Here is a 21,401-nt window from a genome sequence, read left to right as displayed (position 1 = left end):
TATTTTAAGCACCACCCTGTCGTCGGGAATCCTCACCTGTCTCTTTCCGCGTGTTCCGACCACATCTCATTACCCCTGCACAATCTCTTTTTCTCGCGCCTTTCATTCTTCCCTCCCATATCCTGCTGTCAATCTGTGTGTTTGTTTCACTTTGGTGTGCTGCTCATTTCCACACTCTTCTTCTTATTTTAACATGGCAAGGCGTCACAATTTGCCAGCCCCGTAACCCTCGGCCATCAAAAATTCATAGAACCGGGCAAACTCACGCGCGGCAGCCGCATGGGAGGAGGCGCCGGCAACTCTGCCGTCTGTTTCTTCCGCTCTCCTTTTCTGTCATCTTTCATCTTTGCCTCTGCTTAGTCTCTTTTTTACATTGCCTGTTTTTCCTCCCTGTTCTTTGTCCTCACATTTCATCTAGGCCACCTTTCTTTCCCCCACCTTTTCCCTATACTTTAATCTCTCTCTCGCTCCCCCGTCTGTCATTGTGGCAATTTTCTCCTGTCCTAGCAGGCATTCAGCCACTGTCCCCTCTTCATCCCCGCCCTCCCTCCCCTCCATCTCTTTTCGCTGTTTGACACCGTCAACAAGCAGGTAGAGGTGGCTGTTATCGTTGATGCCTCTGCAGAGGTTCCTGGTAATGAATAAAATAGAGAAAGGAAAGAGAGAGGTGGCACAGACAGAGAGAGAAAAAAGTGGAGAGAGGAGTGTTGGCTGATTTCCCGGCATTACACGGCAGCTTGACTATGTCACCCATGTTTATTCTCTTTGTTGGTGGAGGTGAAGCTGTCATGCACACGACACACTCAGACGTGAGCATATACGCACGCGAACGCACACTGCACAAAGATGCACACAAAAAATGCATATACAAACAGCATTCCAAGTCGTGGTGCGTGAGGAAACTCTCTGGATGAATACATAACATGCTTTTTTTTTTTTTTTAATATACATACACACACACACACACACACACACACACACACACACACACACAATTATTTCCACACACAATTAATTACGCAGCCGTACTGAACATCACTGTATTTTTCTTCTTTCTCCAACAGCAGTAAAATTCCTTCACCCAAGGATGGGCCAGTCACTCCAGGAACTCCCAAGGTGAGATCAGTGGATTTTTCTTTCTTTCCTTCTTTCTTTTGATTTTTATTTTTTAAATCACCAACACAATGCAGTCCAGATCGGAATGAGAAGTGACCTCAATAAACGGTTTTCATAGATTGACGTATGTCTGCGTGTGTGTGTGTGTGTGTGTGTGTGTGTGTGTGTGTGTGTGTGTGTGTGTGTGTGTATTGGGGTTGCAGCATATAGGTGTAATATGTAATCTATATTAGAAATACATGAATCTTTTGATGAAAATGTTCCGTGTTGTATGACGAAAGGGAAATCAGGGTTCCCTTTGGATCGGCCATGGCTCATCACAACAGCTTCTGACCCTTGATCCACATAGCAAATGGCATTCTTGGGGGGAGGGGCGCAGAAAATGGATGGATGGATCCTGTGACAGAGAAGCCATCAGACACCTGTATATATATATATATATATATATATGCGCACAGGAATGCAATCAAGGGACCTCAAAAATTTCATGACCTATTTTCATGACGCTATGCCCCTCTGGGCACTGACCTTTGCTTGGACCGGCCTCACAAAACTGGGTGGGTTTGGTTTTTGAGAGTGGCAGGCATAGCAGAGGGGCTGCAGGGGTACTGCCGTGACGATGCATTTCCTCGTTGTTGCTTAGTATTCTGCAGCAGGCCATGGAGAGTGGCGGTGGCCAGTGTGGTAGAGACACTCCAAGGGATACATCACCCACCGTGTGAGGAAAGAGGGTGACCACATCCTAGCGAGTGTTTTTCCTTTTTATTTTTTGCTGACCGTCACTCCGTTGGTCGGGTAAAGGTTATATGACAGTTTCACACCTTGTAAAGCTACCACCACTCCACTCATTTGATAAGCTCCAATACAAAAGTAGCATTAAAACACTGCAGGCGTGTCAGTCGACACTGCATGATGCGGATAGTCAGCATTGTCAAGGGATCAAATTTTTAAAACTCATGAATTGTACAATTTTACATAATGAATCGCCATTTATCACATTTTTCTGCTTCTAGTTCTGCTGTTTTTTTCCAAAGCTTGAAACAATTATTTACTTACGTAAAATCTTATGAATGAAACGAAAATAAGTATAAGTATACGTAGAGTCAAAGGCTGTGTAAAAAGATGCAAAAGACAGTCTCAGTAATGTGCATTGCGGTTCTGTTCTCCTCCAAACTATTAGTGAAGTACTTTTGGGGTCAAAATACTTCTTTCAAGTGTTTTTTGTCAAATTGTGAGATGATACTGAACTCTTTGGTGAAAGATCCTCCTTCAGAGGAATATAATTAGTTGAACGGCAATGCACATATTTTGAGCTCGCAAGGTAAATGATTCCTGACCTTTTTAAACATGAGCGAAACGTAAAATGAGGCTTCGCACACTTACCAAATGGCATAAAAGTCATGAATCCATTTTACTGCAGCCAGCAGCACTGGACGGTGGTCGTTTCTCTCGCATTATTATTAAATTACAGCTGTCGAGCACTTAAGCCTCCACTCCGCCCCACTTGATTAATAGGAGGGGACTGTAAACACAAATATTTCATGGACGGACAGCCACACATGAAAACAGAAGCTCGGCCGATGCTGAAAATCAAGATTATTGGTGTTTTCTCAACACAATTCTTGCCTCCTTGTGGAATTCACCGGAATATCTAATATTGTGTGCTCAAACATTGTGCGCGCGGAATACAGATTCATGAATGTCCACGTCAGACATTTATGCCCCACTTTTGAAGATGTTTAACCCTCCTCCCCCAGTTGCACGTTCATCTTCGAGCTCTCCTCCTTCCTTGACTCCCCTTAGCATGCCAGAAAGATTCCCGCTCATCAATGGAAGGTATTTCACAGACAGAGGCAGGCAGGTTGCAGCCATTAGCAATGACGCACGGCGTTCTCATATATCTGAGGCAAGAACATTCCTAAAATTCCGAAAGGCATAAATTCACTTTCTACTTCAGTATTTTGATTTTGTTTAAAAATGTATCCACTTTCCAGCGGTATTTGTATGTGGGAAACGGTCAAGGCACCGGGTGTACCCCGAAAACAATCGTAGGCCAACTTCACCCTGTCAATTATCTGTTCTTGATGTGCTATTGATTACACACAGGCCATTAATTATTTGAAAAACAAAAATAAGAACGTTCACCATCAAGCAAACACAGCAATGTAGAATAGATCGCTGGCGCTGATCTGGAACCTCCTTTGTCACAATTTGGTAAATTTCATTTTTTTCTCGAAAATATTGGTCAGTCCACATGGTGGGTGTTATTTTTACAAATGATTGACTCTTGTTTTGCGGGTCCCCTGAAAAGGGATGATGTCGGTAAGAGAATTGCCGGCGGTATGTACAGATTATTTCCAAGTTTAAAGTGCATTGTTGTGCATCCTGACAATACTGTACAATGAAAATAATCTGAGTAGATATGTGATGCATATATTTTTCAAAAGAAATCTCTCTTCCTGTCTAGTCAATGCTGTTATCGGTGCACATCAAGCGTGAGGGAGAGTCTCCGGTGGCCTCACCGTTGTCATCAGAAGATGCCCACCACTCGGACAGATACCAGGTCACACACACGACAACAAATTCCCACACACAAAATGTACATGTTGCTATACTAAGAGGTTTTGTATTTTTGATCATCTGCATTAGCCATCAAGATGTCACAATAGTGTGACAATTACACATTTCACAGCCTCTGTATAATGTGAGTTAGATTTCACCTTTGCATTCAGCCAATGTTTCATAGTTTTTTTTTCATGCATATACAATAGACTACGTGCATTTTAGCCATGAATAATCAGTCCATTTTTTGTTCGAAGAAGCAGCTGGCGAATTGGTGTTATCTTTTTTTTTTTTTTTTTTGCCCCGACTTGCTTTATCTTTTGTATTCATCAAAGTTTGTTCCCTGTGTTTTACAGGCCGTGATATATCTTTAGGTTAAGTGGGTTTCCCCACTTACACCATAAAATAAGATCTATTAAGTCCCCGCAGACGTGACAGCCATACGTTCGAGATGACACAGCTCATAAAGGCCTTATAGCTATAAAGTAGATTTTCTCATTAAGTGAAACTGCTGAAATCACCTTATATTATACAAATGATTAAGTCAATGGACATCCTGAAAATGAAGCATAATGGCAGAGTTTGCCACCTTCTTTATCTCTAGCTGTCAGTCTGCCTCTATACCCCACCCCCTCAAAAAAAAAAAAAAAAAGTCCAGACCAGTCCACTACCTTTCCATAAGTGTGCGTTAATAATATAATAGTAGGAGTCAGCCTCTCCCCAAGGTGATGGTGGGTGGGGGTCTCAGAGTTGATGGATGATGGTCTGACGGTCCGAGGTCTGAGATCCTGCCTACTGCTGTGTCAGAGACAGGACATACAACCCAAGACTGAGGATGCTTTGGTCAGCACATTTTGGTTTGCACAGTTTGAACTTTCAGACCTTTGCGATTCCATTTGAGTTTGTGACGCGCGCACACACACACACACACACACACACACACACAACAAAACTGGTTTCACAAACAGATTTACATGGTGATAACCTATGTGCTTCTGCTTTTAATGTTGCTTTAAACGTCTTTGTTTATATATTATACATATATACATATATATATATATATATATATATATATATATATATAAAAGCATATATGCTGATATATAGCATATATAAACAAAGACGTTTAAAGCAACATTAAAAGCAGAAGCACATAGGTTATCACCATGTAAATCTGTTTGTGAAACCAGTTTTGTAAAGTAGTTAGAAGAGGAAAATAAAATAGCTGCTAGCTGAGGGTGGCAGTCCACTGGACTGAGTTGGTCACGAATTACACCCTCTGCCTCCCTCTAGTGGCAACAACGCACAGCAACGGTTTATGCCCCACACTTCCGTTTGCGGACGTCACGTGATCACAACAACCCAACATGGCGTCCTGTGGACCTTTCAGTAGTCTAAACGGGCGGCACTTTCAATCCTTTCCCATCCGCTGTAAAATCTAGACGCCGCATAATGTTGACCCGCGTGTGCGGAATCTGGAAACCCTCATCCGGGTTCCCGCAGTAAGTTTCAGCGTCCGTGCAAAGAGCTGTGTGTGGAACCCGGTTGGAATGGAAGAGGTGGAAAACAAGCGAGAAGTAGGTTTTAGACTCTCTTGCCTTGAATTGAACGCTCAGCCGCTGAGCATCCGTAGCAATCTCACTTCATAAGGCCACATTTGAACTTGCTAACTAAGTGGATTGTTTCCTGTCCATCTAATGTGTTTCCCCGTTGTATTATTTCCTCTGCTTGCAGACATTTTTACGAGTTCGTGCTAACAGACAAACACGGCTGAATGGTACGTACACTTGAGTTCTCTTCCTTTGACTGACACTTAATATGTTCAACAAAATCATCTTAAACACATTATTTTTGTCGTGTTTTAAATTTTTTTTGCTTCCCCAGACGTATCTATCTTTTTAGCTTATTGTGAATTTCATTTCACAAGTTGAATAAATAAATGAATGACTTGTGATTATAAATGTTATTTGGTTTGAAAGATGGATTTACACTGCAGTACCAAAGTCCCCATTCTGAATTCATACCGATTTACAAATTCAGTTTCGGATCTAACCTTTCAAGTGACACATCACTGCTCACATTGACTCAAACCATGAAACGTCCTGCATTTGCAGGCGCTCAAAATCCAAATCTCAACACCAACGGGTACCAAAATGAACAAAAGTTGACAGTATTGCGTCTCGATGTTGCATTTGTACAGGCTTGTGTACCTTATTCTACAAAATTTCAAACTAACCTCAGAACAAGGATTCCTTTCTTCCATGCCAATTTTCTCTTTGTCTTTTTTCATTCTATGACATCATCACACAAGTTATCAACAATTATATTTGGCATCAAACGGCGTTGACCTTATGCATCTGAAAACAAGGCCTTAGTTCTCATTAAAGTATTTTAAATTCAATCTTTCAAAAGTTGTCGAACATGTTTACAAATGATCAGTAGCATTTTATGATTGTGATCATAAATTAACAATCTTTTGAAAAATGGCAAATGGGAAGATTGACCCAGTAGTTCCTGACGCGGAAGCAATCAAAGGAAGGTGGCCGTGCCACTTTTTTGCCGCAAATGACAAAATCTGGCAGGCCTTAGCTCCCCAAACCTTTGCTCCGATTCTCTGGAGATTTTGTGTTTTGCCATCACGATCAAAAAGTACAGCAAGTTTCCTTGAAATTAAAATCTGCTTACTTATTAGAAATGTTTTGGCTTAAAACAAAAAAAAAACTGTTTAACACTAACTTGGTGTTCTACAAATTCAAGGCATACAAATAAGTTTAAAAAAAAGTAACTGAGCATTGTATACAAACAATACTGGAGCAATGCAGCACAGCAAAAAAAAAAAAAAAAAACCAGTAGTAATCATACCCCTGATAATTTGCTCGTGCTCTAATCATAACTAAGATGATCTAAATTAAGCTCCCGAAAATGAATGTCCCTGTATGCCATTTGCAGTTAAGGAAAAACGTCTTTGGGCACAATGCCGGCTGCTCTGCTCTGTTAAATTTCTAATTAGCCGTGTGTGATAGGGACGGGAAGGACTCGAGAAAATTGTCACGTCCGGTTGCCGTCTTGGGAGCGTGTACATCCCGGGTGTCAAATTCAAGGCGCCGGGGTCAGATCCGGCCCGCTATCATGGGTGTCAACTTTCATGATCCTTGCTAAAATCTGGACCGAAATGTCAAGTTGTCACAAGAATAACTGCTCAACAACAAACAGGAGTGGATTCAAAACTAGTAATCCATCAATTTGTTGTGTACAAGTAATAATACGATGAGAAACATTTCTTTGGTTTCCCTGCTCTAACGGGCCCCCCCAAGGGAAGACGTCACTCCAAGGTGGCCCGTGACAAAAATGAGTTGGACACCCCAGATGCGCATGAAAAAGGCCGCCGAGTCTTTTCCCGTGACTTCACGAGTGTTGCCTCGGTATGTCAAACAAAACCCACTTTTATTGTCCGTCTGCTTGTCTGGCTTGCAGCCCGTATAGGCAAGATGAAGAGGAGGAAGCCTGAGGATGGGGGCCAGGTATGTCCGCTGTGCAGTGCCCCGTTGGCCGGGAGCGAGGAGGAGATGAGTAGACATGTGGAACAATGCCTCATCCAGGTAGTCAAATGGAGGCCCCCGCGCCCCGCCTAGCTTGCAGTTGGACAGCCTGTCACCTCCTTAACTTCCTGTCGCAGCCGTCCACTCCCTTCTTTCTCTCCGTTAGGCCACGTAGCGCCTTGTGGTTTCTGTCGTCATCACCCTCTCCTCAGTTCGAATGGTGGACTTGCTTGCACATCCTATTTGGGAATCACTCACTAACGTTTTGAAGACAATTAATCAAATGACCCTCTCCAAAAAACAATCTTTCTCTCTTGTGTGCCGTATCCCTGATGATGTTTGTGCATCTTAACCATCGGCATGCTGCTCTCGTATGACAAAACAACCTCATCCCGTAGTCGTCTTCGGTAGTGGAGCGAGCACCCGTCTGGAGCTCACCTCTCATTAATTAACTTAGTCGTAGACCGACTAACGCCTCATTTCCAGACAGTGCGCCGCTCAACGCCGTACCGTGCCGCGCTTCGTGCATTTAAATCACCCGTGTGTAACTCCTGTTTTGACCTCTTCAAATCAACCGGATTGTCGATCTCTTTGAAGAAGCGGCTGGTTTTCTGACCCGCTCCTTGCCGAACGCTCTTTTTCAGCAACCGGGAAATGCAAGTCAGGCTATTCATAGTTGACACCGGTTGAATGAACATTAAGCTAGTCACACGATTGGCAGCGGAACCAGACACTCATATTCAGCCAAGAAAAAAGACTGACAATTATGAACGTTGTGTTAGGAATTATTTTTCTCTCTCTCAAGATTTAGATTTTGGTTACAGCCCCAATATTAAAAATCCAAAAGATTTGAGAAAGAAAGCCAGCGTCATGTGTAATGTGACAACCAATATCTCATGACATCATGAACACGTGCCTGTTTTGTGACAGCGTGAGGGTGCGCTCGGCGACGACGACTCCGCCGATCTGGACGGCGACAGTGGGCGCGGCTTTGAGGAGTACGAGTGGGCGGGACAGAAGAGGATCAGAGCAACCGCACTTTTGGAGGGAGGCTTCAGAGGTACGCGTGTGCGCGTGCAAACTACACCTTCTTTTGAATTTCTCTTGAATCCAAATTTTAGATTCGAGTAGATTTCGAGAAAGGCGTGCAGCGTGTTCCCTCTTGATCAACTCAAGTTTCACTCAACAGCTCAGCGGTTCTGCACTCTGAAATCAAAATAGAAGTATTCTCTCGTACCTGCTGCTTGCCCCTTTTTCCCCTTGTTTGAATTCGTGCTTAGCGCCCTCATACCAAATCGCCTGTCTCTTAGCCACGGGAAGACAAGACAAGACGGATCAAGGGGTAATCTCGGTTAAAGCACGCTAAAGAGCAGCGCCAGGGGCCGGAGGTGGCTCTCAGCCTTCCTCCCGTCTGTCTGACTCTCTTGAGTGTTTGTAAACAAGGAGAAGCTGGACCCTTCTGCCGCACTCTAATAGGGCACCTTGTGATGTGGCACAGATAACTCGGGTCGCCTGGGGAGAAGAACTTGAAAAGCATGGACACACACACACACACACACAAGGAAAAAAAGCTCAGAAGGTGGATTTTGTCATGAAAGTTCCACGATGGTTCCAAGAGACGGCAGTGAATCCACAACCCTCTCGAGGGGGGGAAAAAAGGGGCTAGCTCGATGGGGCGAGATGCTGGTTGGAGTATCTATCCTCAGCTGGCAAGATGAAGAGAGACCCTCTGTCTTTGTCCAGCCCATTCCTCCCTTTCGGCGCATGAGGAAGAAAGAGAGAGGAGAAGCGCAGTGCGGTCAAAGCAGGCAGGAGGAAATCAAACCAGATCAGTTTGATTCAACTCTGTGAAATTGAAGACTTTGCAATGTGCCTCGCAGGGGCTCGGCCAGATTCCGAAGACCTTTCTTGTACATTGATCTCTCTTCTATCCATTTGTCGCTTGCCTGGATCTGTTAACGGAATGCTTTTATTCATGTAGCTCGCCATCTTTATAACGATGCAACTCTGTTGGCGTACACTGGAAACGTCAAGTTAGCACCACCTTTCTTTTGATGTGGGCATGTGTCGGCAGTGCTGAGCGAACAAGAGCGGCGCTGGGTCTTAGTTGGAGCCAACTAAAAGACATTGATTTTGCGACTTTTCTGGATATTGTGGGCACTGCTTCAAAAAAAAAAAAAAAAAGATGAAGCGCACCAATGCCAAATGTAGTTTTCACGTTAGCAACAATCCTGACCCTTTTTTTTTGTCAGAAAATTGTCAAAAATGTTGATTGTTGCAAATGTTTGCAAAGGTCGTATTTTGATTAAACACAAACATGTCTTCTTTCTTCGACCAAAATGCATAAATAAAAGATGCGCAAGAGCAGGCGCTGAAAAAAAGAATTTATTTGAACTTGTTACACCTCAAGAATTGGAGCGAAAGTCCACATGAGGTTTTTTAAGTCTGTTTACCTCTCCTCGCCGCCCCCAATGTTTTTCAAGCCGCCGACCAACAACAACTATCAATGGAGTGCAGCGCAAAGAGAGGGAGCGGCGCAGACAAATCCTTAAATTTGATATCTGCCCGTCCTGAGACGGAAGAGAAGAAGGGGATTATTTCCGTTTGGGAGAGCCAAGAGGGCTTCAGAACGTGGAGAAATCTCCTCTTTGTAAATTGACTTCAAAGATGACCGTCTCATGCCTTTGTGCTTTGACTCGGTCTCTTGTGCCTCCTTCTGACCTGCAAAGGGCAGAAAGATAGTGCGATGACCTTTGACAGCCCATCTCAGACCGTCCAAAGCGGGCGGTCACGATAATTGCTATGGCAACGGCATGTTGCACGTCTGATAGATTGGCCTGATTCGTTCGGCCCGGCGACTTCTTTCATCTCTCTCCGCTCTCCATATTTGTTCATATGATGTACGCGGTTGTTGTCAATCATTTTGATTGTTTTGTCTCGGTTTCATGATAGTCGCGATGTTCTGTGATGAAGAGACGAGCTGCTGTGCTCGAGTTCCTCGATTGATTCTTGGAAACAGTCGATTGAGCAGCGCCGCTGGGCAGTTAAGAACCTACGTGTTCCATTTGAGGAGAAACAAAGGGAAGGAATAGAGACAAGGCAAAAACACCTCAAAGGATGAAGGGCTGATCATTCCAAAAAAATAAGAGGTAAGCTGAGTTGTTACGAGGAGCTGAGGAGGAGAGGTGAGAGATAAAAAGAGGTCAAGGGTGACCGTGCGTAATGTGAGTGAAAGGCAGGCAGAGCGGGGCTGACCTTAACCTGCGAGATTAGATTGGCCTGCCAAGACTGCTTAGAGGGACTGATGGCAGCATCGGAAAGACGCAAGGAGCAAATAGGGCACACGCTCCTCAGCGCTTAAAATTAGAGCTAAAATTGAGCGTGATGTTTGTGTTGTTGATGCCGCTGTTCAGTCTGCCATGGGCGCCTTTGCTATGATAATGAGTTGTAATTGGAATACATCAAATGTCTATGCCGCGTTTCTCAAACTCCAAAGATGCTTTACGTAGGTGTGAATGCAGCAGGAGCTGCAAAATCGGGAGCCGTGCACGGTGCGATACCCAAACAGGAGCCGCTAGCTAGCGACGGCTAACAAGCAGGCTCAAGGAAGCAGCGGGAGAGTTGAAAGTCGGCCTGGCTTGCAGCTCGGGCAAGGTACGAGAGCTCCCCGATGATCGTATTAGTGAGGCTTTGGGTCTCCATGATTTAAGGTGTTCATTTGCCATTCCAATCAAAAAACATTTCATACGTGGAATGAAATTGGTTACTGAGGGCCCGGCAGCAGCCACTAATAAAAGAGCGCAATTAGCAAAATTCCCAGGAACAATATAAAAATGAATATCACTCAACTGTATTTTTAGAGCACTTTAAAACAACCGCCGCTTTCTACAAAGTGCTGCACACGGACACTAGAACGCCCCAAAACAGTCCAAGTCTAATGCTGAGTCCAAAGCCAGAGACTAAAAATGAGTTTGAAAGATAGGAGCGGCAACGGGAAACGCTCCATCCCCTCGGAGCCTCCGCTTAGTTCTCGCCACCTCTAGTGGCGTCTGGTCCGCAGACGTGACGCACCGGGCAGGGGCGAAGGAGCTCACAGAGTTGGATGAATTAAAAACAAGGCAAAGATCAATTTGTTCTGTGGATGGAACTGATTCATTGCATTTGTATTCAATTTCTGTGGGGAAACACCGCCTCTGTTCGCCAGCCAAAAGATTTACGATCGAAAGTCATATTTCTCACACGAGTCCTGGAGCAGAATACATTTGTTGTAAACTGAGGGGCCACCGTCGACGTGAATGTTACACAACTTAGCGGCTTGCTGAAGTTTCATCCATGCTCGCGTCCTTCCGAATTTTCTGTCTAGATTTCGAGAAGCTTGACTCTGCTTTGTTTGTTGGCATCCAAAGAGGCATCAGAGGCTCAAATCCATGCAGAATTCTGAAGACCAGCCCCTGTAGTTTGTTCGCAAAAGACCCGACGTTGCATTGAGACACTGGAAGTGCAGGTTAAGCAAGATGGCTGTCAAGACTGTCAAGTCTGTCCATGGTCTTACGCGCATCTCTCCATCTCTCGCACGGCACGCACGAGTCCAACTGAGCGTATGTAGAAAATGGGACAGGCTTAAATAAGACGGCCGTCTAGTCTGTCACAGGTTACATCTGAAGTCCGCACACGCGCGCAGCTTCAAGTGTGGGGATTGGCAGGCTGAGTGTCATTCACACTCTTAGACGCAAGTACACACTCAGAGCCCTACCTTGGCGAAGGAGGCAGACGCACAGCTTGAAGGAGTCGTCGAGGCAGGGTTTAAGTGACAGAGGCACAGGCTGTCTCAAACAAACACTGAGGAGACTTCCCCAAGTGACGGACAAACACACACACACACACACATCCGCCAGGCTTTGCGACTAAGTGGAGCTGAATGCACCTGTGAGGATTTGTCTGCTCGTTTATCACTGGCTTTATAGATGTGCCACGCACGCACCAACCGTGTCGCCTTGCCAGGATTGATTGTTGCGGTCGCCGTCATCATCCGGTGGCCTACAATAGGCTAACAGATGTCCTCGTCCTCACGGTCTTGAGTGAGCAACATTTGATCAAGTTCGAGACAATTTGCCTCCCAATTTTCTATCACGATAGTCAATGAGCAGCGATAGACGCCTTGGAAGCACTCGTGATGTTGCTTTTGTTTGGAAATCATTGAAATTTGTTGCGATGATTTGATGAAATCTAACGTATCTCTCCATTTTATCCCCCCCCAAAAAAAAGCCACCGGTTTTGCTACATGTAGTATCAAAGAGAGCGGGGCAGACAGCGACGCAGACCTCGACGTGGATGGAGACGACACGTTGGAGTATGGCAAAGCGCAGTACACCGAGGCTGACATCATTCCATGCTCTGGAGCTGGAGAGGACCAAGGAGAAGCCAGAGAGCGGGAGGCACTACGGGGGGCCGTGCTCAAGTAGGAATCCCAAGACCGCCGAACACTAAAAAGAAAAATCATATCAAATAATCCAAGTCGACTTGTATTGTGCGTCGGACGGTGCCGTATGGCTCAAATTGATGATTACCGAAAGAGCACATTGCCGCTCCATTCAGTCTGCGCCTCCATTTTTTTTTACAACAACCTCTACTATTTTATACACTTGAAATTATAAATATGGTCACGTCATATTCGAAAACATTTGTGTGCCATCCCTGTATAATTGACTGCGAACACGGAAGCGGATTTCTTGACCGATTTCGATATTGCTGTCTCGTACGTTCAGATCTCGAGTTCGAAACGATAACGATATGTGGCCCAGCCCAAGTTGTGCCGTAGGCTGCGACTCTTGTCTGAACTGTTCATTTGGGCACAACAAATTTCAGACTAATCTTGAAAGAAAAATGTCACAAATTTGCGCGTCAATAAGCCAACGCCCCCCATGGAGAGGCCGTTTTCAGCAGCTGGACTTGATAGTTTGAATCTGATTTGAAAATCCCCATTTTTAAGCATTTTCTGCAAATTAAACAAAACCCCTTTTTTTTCTGTTGCAGCGGAGGCGTGCCCTCCAACAGAATAACGCCCGAGTTCTCCAAATGGGCGAGCGATGGTGAGAGGGCAAATAATTGCAATCATTGCGACATCGGGAGACGACGGCAACCGACCCGAAAATGAATCCCGTCCGTGTTTGTCCTGTGTTGACAGAGATGCCTTCAACGAGCAATGGCGAAAGCTGCAAAATGGACCCAAGCGCTCCCTCGTCCTCCACTCCGTCTTCCGCCTCCTGCGTCCCACGCACCTGTAAAAACAGCGAGATTGAAAAGTAGGCGTCCCGGACAAATGCCCAAATTTTCATCTGCAGTCCTATTTCAAAGGAAACAAGATGTCTCCCTCACCTGTATGCGTGCATGTGCGGTACGGGTCGATCGCTTGGAAAAGTCAGTCTTCAGTCAAAAGAGGTTGGGCACCCCTGCACGAGTGGAATATAAGAATCATTAAGTCTTGGGCTGTAAGAAATGAGCCTCTCGCTTATAAAAGACGACTCCGATTTCAAGAAGAAATTTGATTTCACAATTTCTGGGGCAAAAATCTGCCATTGTATTGCAAGTTGATGTGCCAGCTCGGTTGTGAGTGGCTGAATTAGAACACGCCTTCATCTCGCGATCCGTTAAAGGAGGCGGCGACTGATTGCACTGGAAGGAACGTTCAGATGGCGGGCTCGCACCATTCCTTGCCTCGCTAGTTTCGCCTTTCAATGGGCCCCTTCGTCCCGCTATCCCTAAATGAAAATGAGATTTGTCTCCTTTGGTTACACTGATCCGTGTTCGCGGGGCAGCTTCTTCCCCCGCGTCTCCCCCCCCCCCCCACCCCCTCTCTTTCTGATCCCAGATGGGTAATGATCTGGTTGCCTCCCGAGGGCATCCTCGTTCCCCCTGCTCATTCCCCCGCAAGATAAATGAGCTCTCATGCACGCACACGCATCCACAGACGCGCGTACGGAGTCCCTCGGATGCCCTTTGCCCTCCAAGATAAATGGCCCCTCCAATGCCGCCAATGTGATTGCTGCCAAATTTGGCGCTTCGGTTGGAACAATGCGGAGAGATTTCCATGTGGTTTCTGCAAATAATTGAATCTGTCCCCAATTTCCAAGTGATGAAGCCCGCTTCGACGACTCACCTCCTCCTCCTCCTGACTCGTGGACTTGTAGTTTCTCCGTTGGCGCCGTCTCATTCAATCTTGAGGTTGCGCAGACATATTTTTCAACTGTCTTTCGCTTTCCGCATCCCCTTCCCAGACACATTTTGCATCCTGCGTCTTCACTTTTTACATGCCCTTATGAGACGCCTCATTGATGATGTTCCTGCATACGGAGGGGTGCGCATTAGGGAGAGGCGCGGGAAAATCAATGGCGACTTCGATATTTCATCACATGCGTCATGTGTTGTTAAGGCCTCTGTTAGCCGGCTGTGGCAGCGACCAATTTCTCTCATGACAAAACATGTCTGCCAAACGTTAAGCAAATCGCGCTGTGAAGGCTGCAATTGGCTCCGACTTTCCAAAGGGAGTCTCTCAGACGAGACGACCAATTGGCAACGTCAACGATTTCGACAGTTGTCCGTCATGGCAACAAAATCATGGCAGGGTTGGAGGCCAACAGATGATCGTCAACGGCTTCGGGGCGCGGCACCTCCTGAACTGGAGAAGAGGCACTTAACACCATTACATGTTCATGTTTTTACATCTCTAAATGTGTGATGCACAGTAGTCGGCGGCCATTTTGTAGGAAATGGGTACAACTAACTTCAGTAGGCTTATAAGGTACAGATTCGTGATGTCCCCCCGATGTACGTGGTAACGGGGTTCAACTGGATTGTAGCATTGGTTAGCCGATTCAGAGCCGCTTACATCTGCAACATGATGAATCTAAGCATCTCTTTTTCCTCCCCGAGTATATAGTTGTCATGGTGTTGACGGTTGGTTTCCGTCTTTGTAATTTCTCTCTCGTCTTCCCGCTCCTCAGAGTAACAGAGGACGAGTCCACGGCGACCACCATGGAGGCTCTGAAGGCTCGAATCAGAGAGTTGGAGAAGCAGATACTGAGAGGGGACCGCTACAAGTGTCTCATCTGCATGGTGAGCATCGACGAGCGAGGAAAATTGCTTGTGAATGCTGGCCGCCGCGCTGCCTTTTGTCTGAAGATGCGTCATTTAGTTCCTGTGTACTTGGTTGTCGTAAGAAGAAGAAAGAAGGAAGGGGATGGCAAATAACAATTTGTCCGGTCCCCAGAGCCTCATTTGTGACATGCAACTAACAACCATTTTAAGGGACGACACTGTGGGAGTTCCCCTCTCATCTTTTTTTGTTTTGGTTTTGTTTTTTCGTTTTACTCAGTGTGCGCACATCTCATTTTGTGATCATTGTTTTCGACATCTTTGGCTGCAGTGGTGTGTGTGGTGGTGTTGTGTGTGTTGTCATGGCAGTTGGAGAGCCGCATGGCTTTGCAAGTCAATTTAGCGTCTCCACAAGCGCACGGCAGTATTTGCCAAAAATGAAACTCTGTCCAAAAAATGTCCAAAAAGTCTGAAACTCGGATGATGTGTGCAACTATGGAGTTTGGTGTGACTATCTACAGTATATCTTGAGAAAAAGTCGTTAGAAATGGTCACTGAGTATTTCAAGGACTTATCTTGAGGACTTGGTACAATACATCAACGATTTCAAATGTAGTTGTGATCGCTGCCACGATTACCTGTTAGGATGAAGCTCGTTTTCATGTCCATCCACCTCTATGCAAAATGACGACATTCGTCAAAAGGTAATCAAGCATTTCGCTGGTCAAGCGATTTCATCCGTGTCGAATCGGCCGGGTTCAGAATCTGCGCCCGTTTCCGTAATTTCGGGGGATCGTTGATCGGCCGATCACTTGAAATGAAACCGATTTTGCCCAACGCACGTACCGGGATTATATCCACCGACTGGGGGCGTGCCTTTCGCGTCCTCTTTCACGCCCGCATGCTGTCCTCAGTGACGTCCGCCTTTCCTCTACGTAAGCGGCGTGTCGTCACAGCATCAGTCAGTCATCAAAGTCACACAACAGGTCGAACATGATTTGCAAATCGTATTTATGTTGAAAACAACGTCCCAACGCCATTGGAATTGGGTTTCTATGAGACCTTCAGTTTGGTTCCCGTTGGAGGACGCGTGGCCTCTTAACTCATTCACTCCCAAAGACGTTTTTAAACGTCTTTTCAGACTCGGTCCAGAATTGGCTGAATGAGTTAATTGTTCTCTTTGCTGTGTCCTCGCTGGCCGGCTCTCACTGGTCCGCGCGCTCTCATCAGTATGAGACGTTGGTGTTTTGCATCCATTAGTTGCCCCGTGCATTTGGGCGCGCGCGATCACGACAAGCCGCCTGTATGCTGCCACCTTTCGCCCCCTTTCCTCCCCCAACACCCCCCCATCCCTCCCTTCCGCAGAGGAAGCCCGCAATCCAGTCAGGTGTGGAAATCAAGAGACTAGGGGCATGGCCAGGGCCCCGCCCTTTGGCCGGTGAGCTCAGAGAGAGGCAGCCTAAGTCCCTCCCCCTTGGCTTGTACTACCTGTACAGGGGCCTTGTGATTGGTGGCTACGGCGGCAGCATAAAGAGGCTCCTCCCGCAGCCTCTACGGAGGGTAAGGCACTCCCGCCCTCCCTTTGACCACCCCCTCCCTCATTTCTCCGTCCTTTCTGAGAGGAAAACAAGCAAGCGGCGATCAAATTGGATTCATTCGTGGCTGTCTCCCTCATCTTCTCCCCGAGCCTGCTTCCCCCTCGTCGCTGCTTGTTGCCTGCCTGATATTGTCTGTGCGTGTGTGTGCATAAACGACATGTAGGTCGCTGCTCAAACACCTCCCCCCCACGCCGCCTTGCTCAGTGGTTCTGTGGCTGCCGGTACTGTCGCGTCATGGTCAGTGGTGTGATGCGCCCGAGTGGTCAGGGTTGGTCTTTGTCGTACAGTGCTTTGTACTTGGGTTTTTTTATTTTTTGTTTGTTTGTTTCGCGAGCTGCCGGACATGATTGTGTCGCATGAACGTGGCGTCAACCCGTCCGTTCTCTGTATCTGCAGGACTCCTACACGATGCCACTCACCTCCATACAGTGCTGGCATGTCCACTGTGAAGAATGCTGGCTCAGGACTCTGGTATGTTTCCACACGCACGGGTTGTCATCAATCAGTACATATTTCACTCGCATCCTTCTTATGTCGAAAGGACACCTCCCGTCCCATGCGCAAAAGCAGTTAGCCTAAAACGATGGTGTAATTTTTCTTTGGCAACAGTGCATCGCACTGGCAACAGTGTTAAGTGGGGCTCAACTTGAAAGAAAATTCAAAATGGCAGACTTCCTGTTAGCTTTAGCATATCAACTCCCAAGGACCCTGCCGTCACCGTTACATTCGCAGACCATCCGGTCGCCGTCTTATTTTGTTCAAACACGGTGAGCACGGCAACCGTCACTGATCCGTCACCTCCCTCGAGCCGGCAGCCCGCACCGGCACGGCACACCACGCGATAGAGTTGGCGCTGTCGTGAACTGAAGTTGACCCGCTTGTCTTATTTCGCCCGTTGTCCGCAGGGGAACAAGAAGCTGTGCCCTCAGTGCAACACCATCACCTCTCCCGGAGACCTACGACGCGTCTACTTGTAAAGAGCCCGCCTCCGAGCCTCAGCCACCACCGTGGAGTTCATTCTCGTTGTCGTTTTGTTTCCCCGCCCCGGCAATTCTGTGGACCAGGTTGTCGGTGCCAAACCTTAGGAAAAAGAAAGTTATGGGAATTGAAGTGGCTCGAATGAACGATTGACATGAGCAGCGCTCACTGTCTGTTGCTGCCACAATAACACTGGGGAGGGAAGGGGAGGGGGGGCTGGACATTCCTCCACAATATTGCGTGTCATCTATTGATGTCCTGTTAGCCAGCAGACATCCTGACACGTGTGACTCACCCACATTTGTCCTGCTGAGAACTTTGAGCTCCACCGGAGCTGGACATGTTAGCAAATTCTGAACGAGCCGACCTCCAAGACTGGAATCATGTGCCCTGACTCTTTTTCAACATCCCAGTGGACTCCACTCAACTTGATGGAAAACTTTTTGTTGTTGTTTGTTGTTGTTGGTTTCCCTTATTATATGCAGAAAGAAAACTCGAGAAGAGGCCTGTCCGTGACAGCTGAGCTTTCTGACCAACTGAGAAGAATCTCCCAGTCATTTCCCTGAGGTGGACTCCTCCCTGACCTCTTGTCCAACATAAACCCCTTTTTGGTTTCTTCAGGGAAAAAAAAAAAAAAATCCCCGCCCATTCAAGATGCAGTCCAAGCACATGTCATTACAGTTGTGTACGTTTACAAAGTTAAGAGTTTCAACAATATGGAGTACACGCACGCACACAACACAAATGCATACAGGTGGACACATAAACGAGTGTACAATATTTAAGTTGTGTTTTTCGTCAGAAGGGTCTAGGTAACAAAAAAAAACGGCTGAAATTAAAAGAAGCCTTCTGTATTTTCCAAAACAAGATGGTTTGAAGATGCTCATTGTACAGAAAAAAAAAGACGACTCAAAAATAGCTGGTCAAGATTTAGGTGTACTTTGACAGAATACCTCCCGGTAATTGAGTGTAGCGCTTAAAAAAAAAAAAAGAGGCAAGTGATGATCTTCTGTTTGTTTTTCTGGTTGGGAGGGATTCCGACGTCCCAAGACTTCCAAGTTCATGTCAAGCAAGCAGAGCGGTGGAACGAAGCTGCTGCTTTTTGCTCCCAATACTCTTTTCACTTTGAGAATAGCTGCGGATCCTTCCTTACGTTTTAACCGAATGACTCTCTGACAACAAAAGTCATTTTCCTTCATTCTCATACTGCTTGCCGCAACGGTCAAAAAAGGACAACCAGACTTTTCCAGCTCATTGAGAGGAAGCCTCTGGAAAAATGCAGTGTGGCCCGTGCTGAACCGGCCACAACCCCGCAGCTTAACCCCCCCACCACTTGTCCTCCGACGGCAGCAGCCGAGGTGGTGGTGCGCTTTGTGTTTGTAAAACTATGTATTCTGTGGTGTCTGTATTGTTGGTAAAAATGCTGAGGAAAAAAAAAAAAAACAAAATAAAACATTCTTAAGTAACACGAGTGGTCCTGTTGACAAACCCTGGGTCATCATATATGAAGAAGAGAAAAAAAATTCAGTTTGTGAACATTTTAATAGGATTTGGAAGCTTCATTGTGACAAATCTGATCAATCCACTGTGCCACCATGGAAACGCACCTTTGCCCCGTATCACCACGACACCTGGAACAAGTGGGCACGAGGCAATTCCTCGAATGAGCTCATCCCCACTGTTGAATTTTTTTTTTTTTGTCTCTTCACTCCGTATCTGACAACCTCCCAGAACACTTTAATCGCAGAGAGTAACCCGGATCTCATGTGCCATTCCTGGCTCTGTTGATGGATTCAAATCTGCCCCAAAGATGACAAATTGCACAAAATGAATTATGTCACAATTATTTTGTGTCTTGTATATTCTTGGAAATGATACGTTTTTCCCGTTTGTAAATTACATTTGACATTAATTAAATGATTGTAAATCTCACATTACCCATTTGGTTCTTTTGTCTGTCTCCCCTTGCTTGATAATAACGAATGTAAAACCTCTGGCAAAAAAAAAAAAAAAATGGAATCATCGGCCTCTGAGGGTGTTATTTCACTTGTTAAATGTAGAAAAATGCTGATTACAGACACCACACAAAACTAAAGTGTGGTAACTTTCAACTGGCTTTAAGAAATGCAAAGAAAAACCCCTGCAAAAAAAATTCTATTCTGGCTCAGTGGCTCCTTCCATCTTTAAGAGACGTAAGGCAGCTTTATTTATAGAGTGCATTTTCATACACGAGGTAACTCAATGTGCTTCACATAATCAAAAGCACTTACAAACAAAATTGTTACATGCATGGGGTACACATACAAAAGAAATTGAACAGCATTGTTTTTAACTCATAAAATAACGTCAAAAAAGTCGGCCTTTTTCTGGAAGAAAAGAGCAGTGTAGCGAGTCCACCGCCGTGCTTCCGAAAAGTGAAATCCTTGCATGTGATGCACTCACGTGTCATTAATAAACGCCAAGTGTGAAGTGTGTGCAGAATAGTGATGTGTCGGTCGCGAACGAGCCGGTACAAAGAGCCGGCTCTTTGAGGTAAACGATGAGAGCCAGCACCCTCCCTCGAGAGCCGGCTCTGTCATTTTCCTTCTCTCTCTCACTCTCTCTCTCTCTGTCGCTCTGTCGCTCTCTCTTGTGTCTCACGTGTCTGAAGCGAGGTTTGGCAGTGGCTGAGCTGCCGTGCTCAGAGAGGAAGACCAGAAGAGAAAGGGGAGGAGCGAAGGGCTTGGGAGGTACTGTACGACGTGCACGCTGAGCACATGCTCCGTCGCGCCTGCGCAGCCACAGACAGACATATACCTGTAAACTTGTACGTTTTGCCCGTATTTTACACGTTTTTTTATCATTTTAAATCAGGTACGGCGTATGACAACTTTTATAAGGGGGAAAAAAACCCAATTGCGAACCGATCTCACAAAGATTCATTTTGGCTCAAATACAGATCATCTCACCTGCTGGTAGCCAACTACAATGCCGTCATCGATCGCTATTATTCGAAAAAAAAACGACCATCCACCACGTCGTTTTTTTTTTTCGGGTTAAAACGCCTTACTATATACATGGTCGTTTTTCGGCTAAAAACGCCTTACTATACATGGTCGTTTTTTTCGGCTAAAAACGCCTTACTATACATGGTCGTTTTTTTTTGTGTCGAAAAAAGCCTTGCTATACATGATCGTTTTTTTTTTGTCGAAAACGCCTTAATATACATGGTCGTTTTTTTCGGGTTAAAATGCCTTCCTATACATGGTCGTTTTTTTCGTCGAAAACGCCTTAATATACATGGTCGTTTTTTTCGGGTTAAAATGCCTTACTATACATGGTCGTTTTTTTCGTCGAAAACGCCTTACTATACATGGTCGTTTTTTTCGGGTTAAAATGCCTTACTATACATGGTCGTTATTTTCGGGTTAAAACGCCTTACTCTACATGGTCGTTATTTTCGTCTAAAAACGCCTTACTATACATGGTTGTTTTTTTCGGGTTAAAGCGCCTTACTATACATGGTCGTTTTTTTCGG

At 45.7% G+C, this 21,401-nt stretch overlaps 1 protein-coding gene across 4 annotated transcripts in view; it reads left to right on the top strand.

Moving 5' to 3' along the window:
- The window catches only part of rnf220a (ring finger protein 220a), a 121,886-nt gene extending 102,070 nt beyond the window's left edge, over positions 1-19,816 (top strand). For 2 of the 4 annotated variants that reach the window (XM_019869344.1, XM_019869345.1), the window contains exons 4-15: positions 1,065-1,116; positions 3,584-3,679; positions 5,413-5,455; positions 7,153-7,277; positions 8,148-8,277; positions 12,483-12,675; positions 13,251-13,306; positions 13,402-13,519; positions 15,218-15,329; positions 16,674-16,868; positions 17,303-17,377; positions 17,812-19,816. In XM_019869344.1, the coding sequence (XP_019724903.1) occupies positions 1,065-1,116; positions 3,584-3,679; positions 5,413-5,455; positions 7,153-7,277; positions 8,148-8,277; positions 12,483-12,675; positions 13,251-13,306; positions 13,402-13,519; positions 15,218-15,329; positions 16,674-16,868; positions 17,303-17,377; positions 17,812-17,883 (1,267 nt within the window). In that variant the 3' untranslated portion in view covers positions 17,884-19,816. Of the gene's footprint in view, positions 1-1,064; positions 1,117-3,583; positions 3,680-5,412; positions 5,456-7,152; positions 7,278-8,147; positions 8,278-12,482; positions 12,676-13,250; positions 13,307-13,401; positions 13,520-15,217; positions 15,330-16,673; positions 16,869-17,069; positions 17,276-17,302; positions 17,378-17,811 lie in introns of those variants that run through there. The other 2 variants (XM_019869347.1, XM_019869346.1) reach the window with 2 other exon arrangements.
- The last annotated feature ends 1,585 nt before the right edge of the window (positions 19,817-21,401 follow it).

The sequence above is a fragment of the Hippocampus comes genome, unplaced genomic scaffold (genome assembly GCF_001891065.2).
Source record: "Hippocampus comes isolate QL1 unplaced genomic scaffold, H_comes_QL1_v1.1 scaffold117, whole genome shotgun sequence".
NCBI classification, from domain to species: Eukaryota; Metazoa; Chordata; class Actinopteri; order Syngnathiformes; family Syngnathidae; genus Hippocampus; species Hippocampus comes.
The sequence above is the reverse complement of the archived record's forward strand: the minus strand, read 5'-3'. Positions and strand labels throughout refer to the sequence as shown.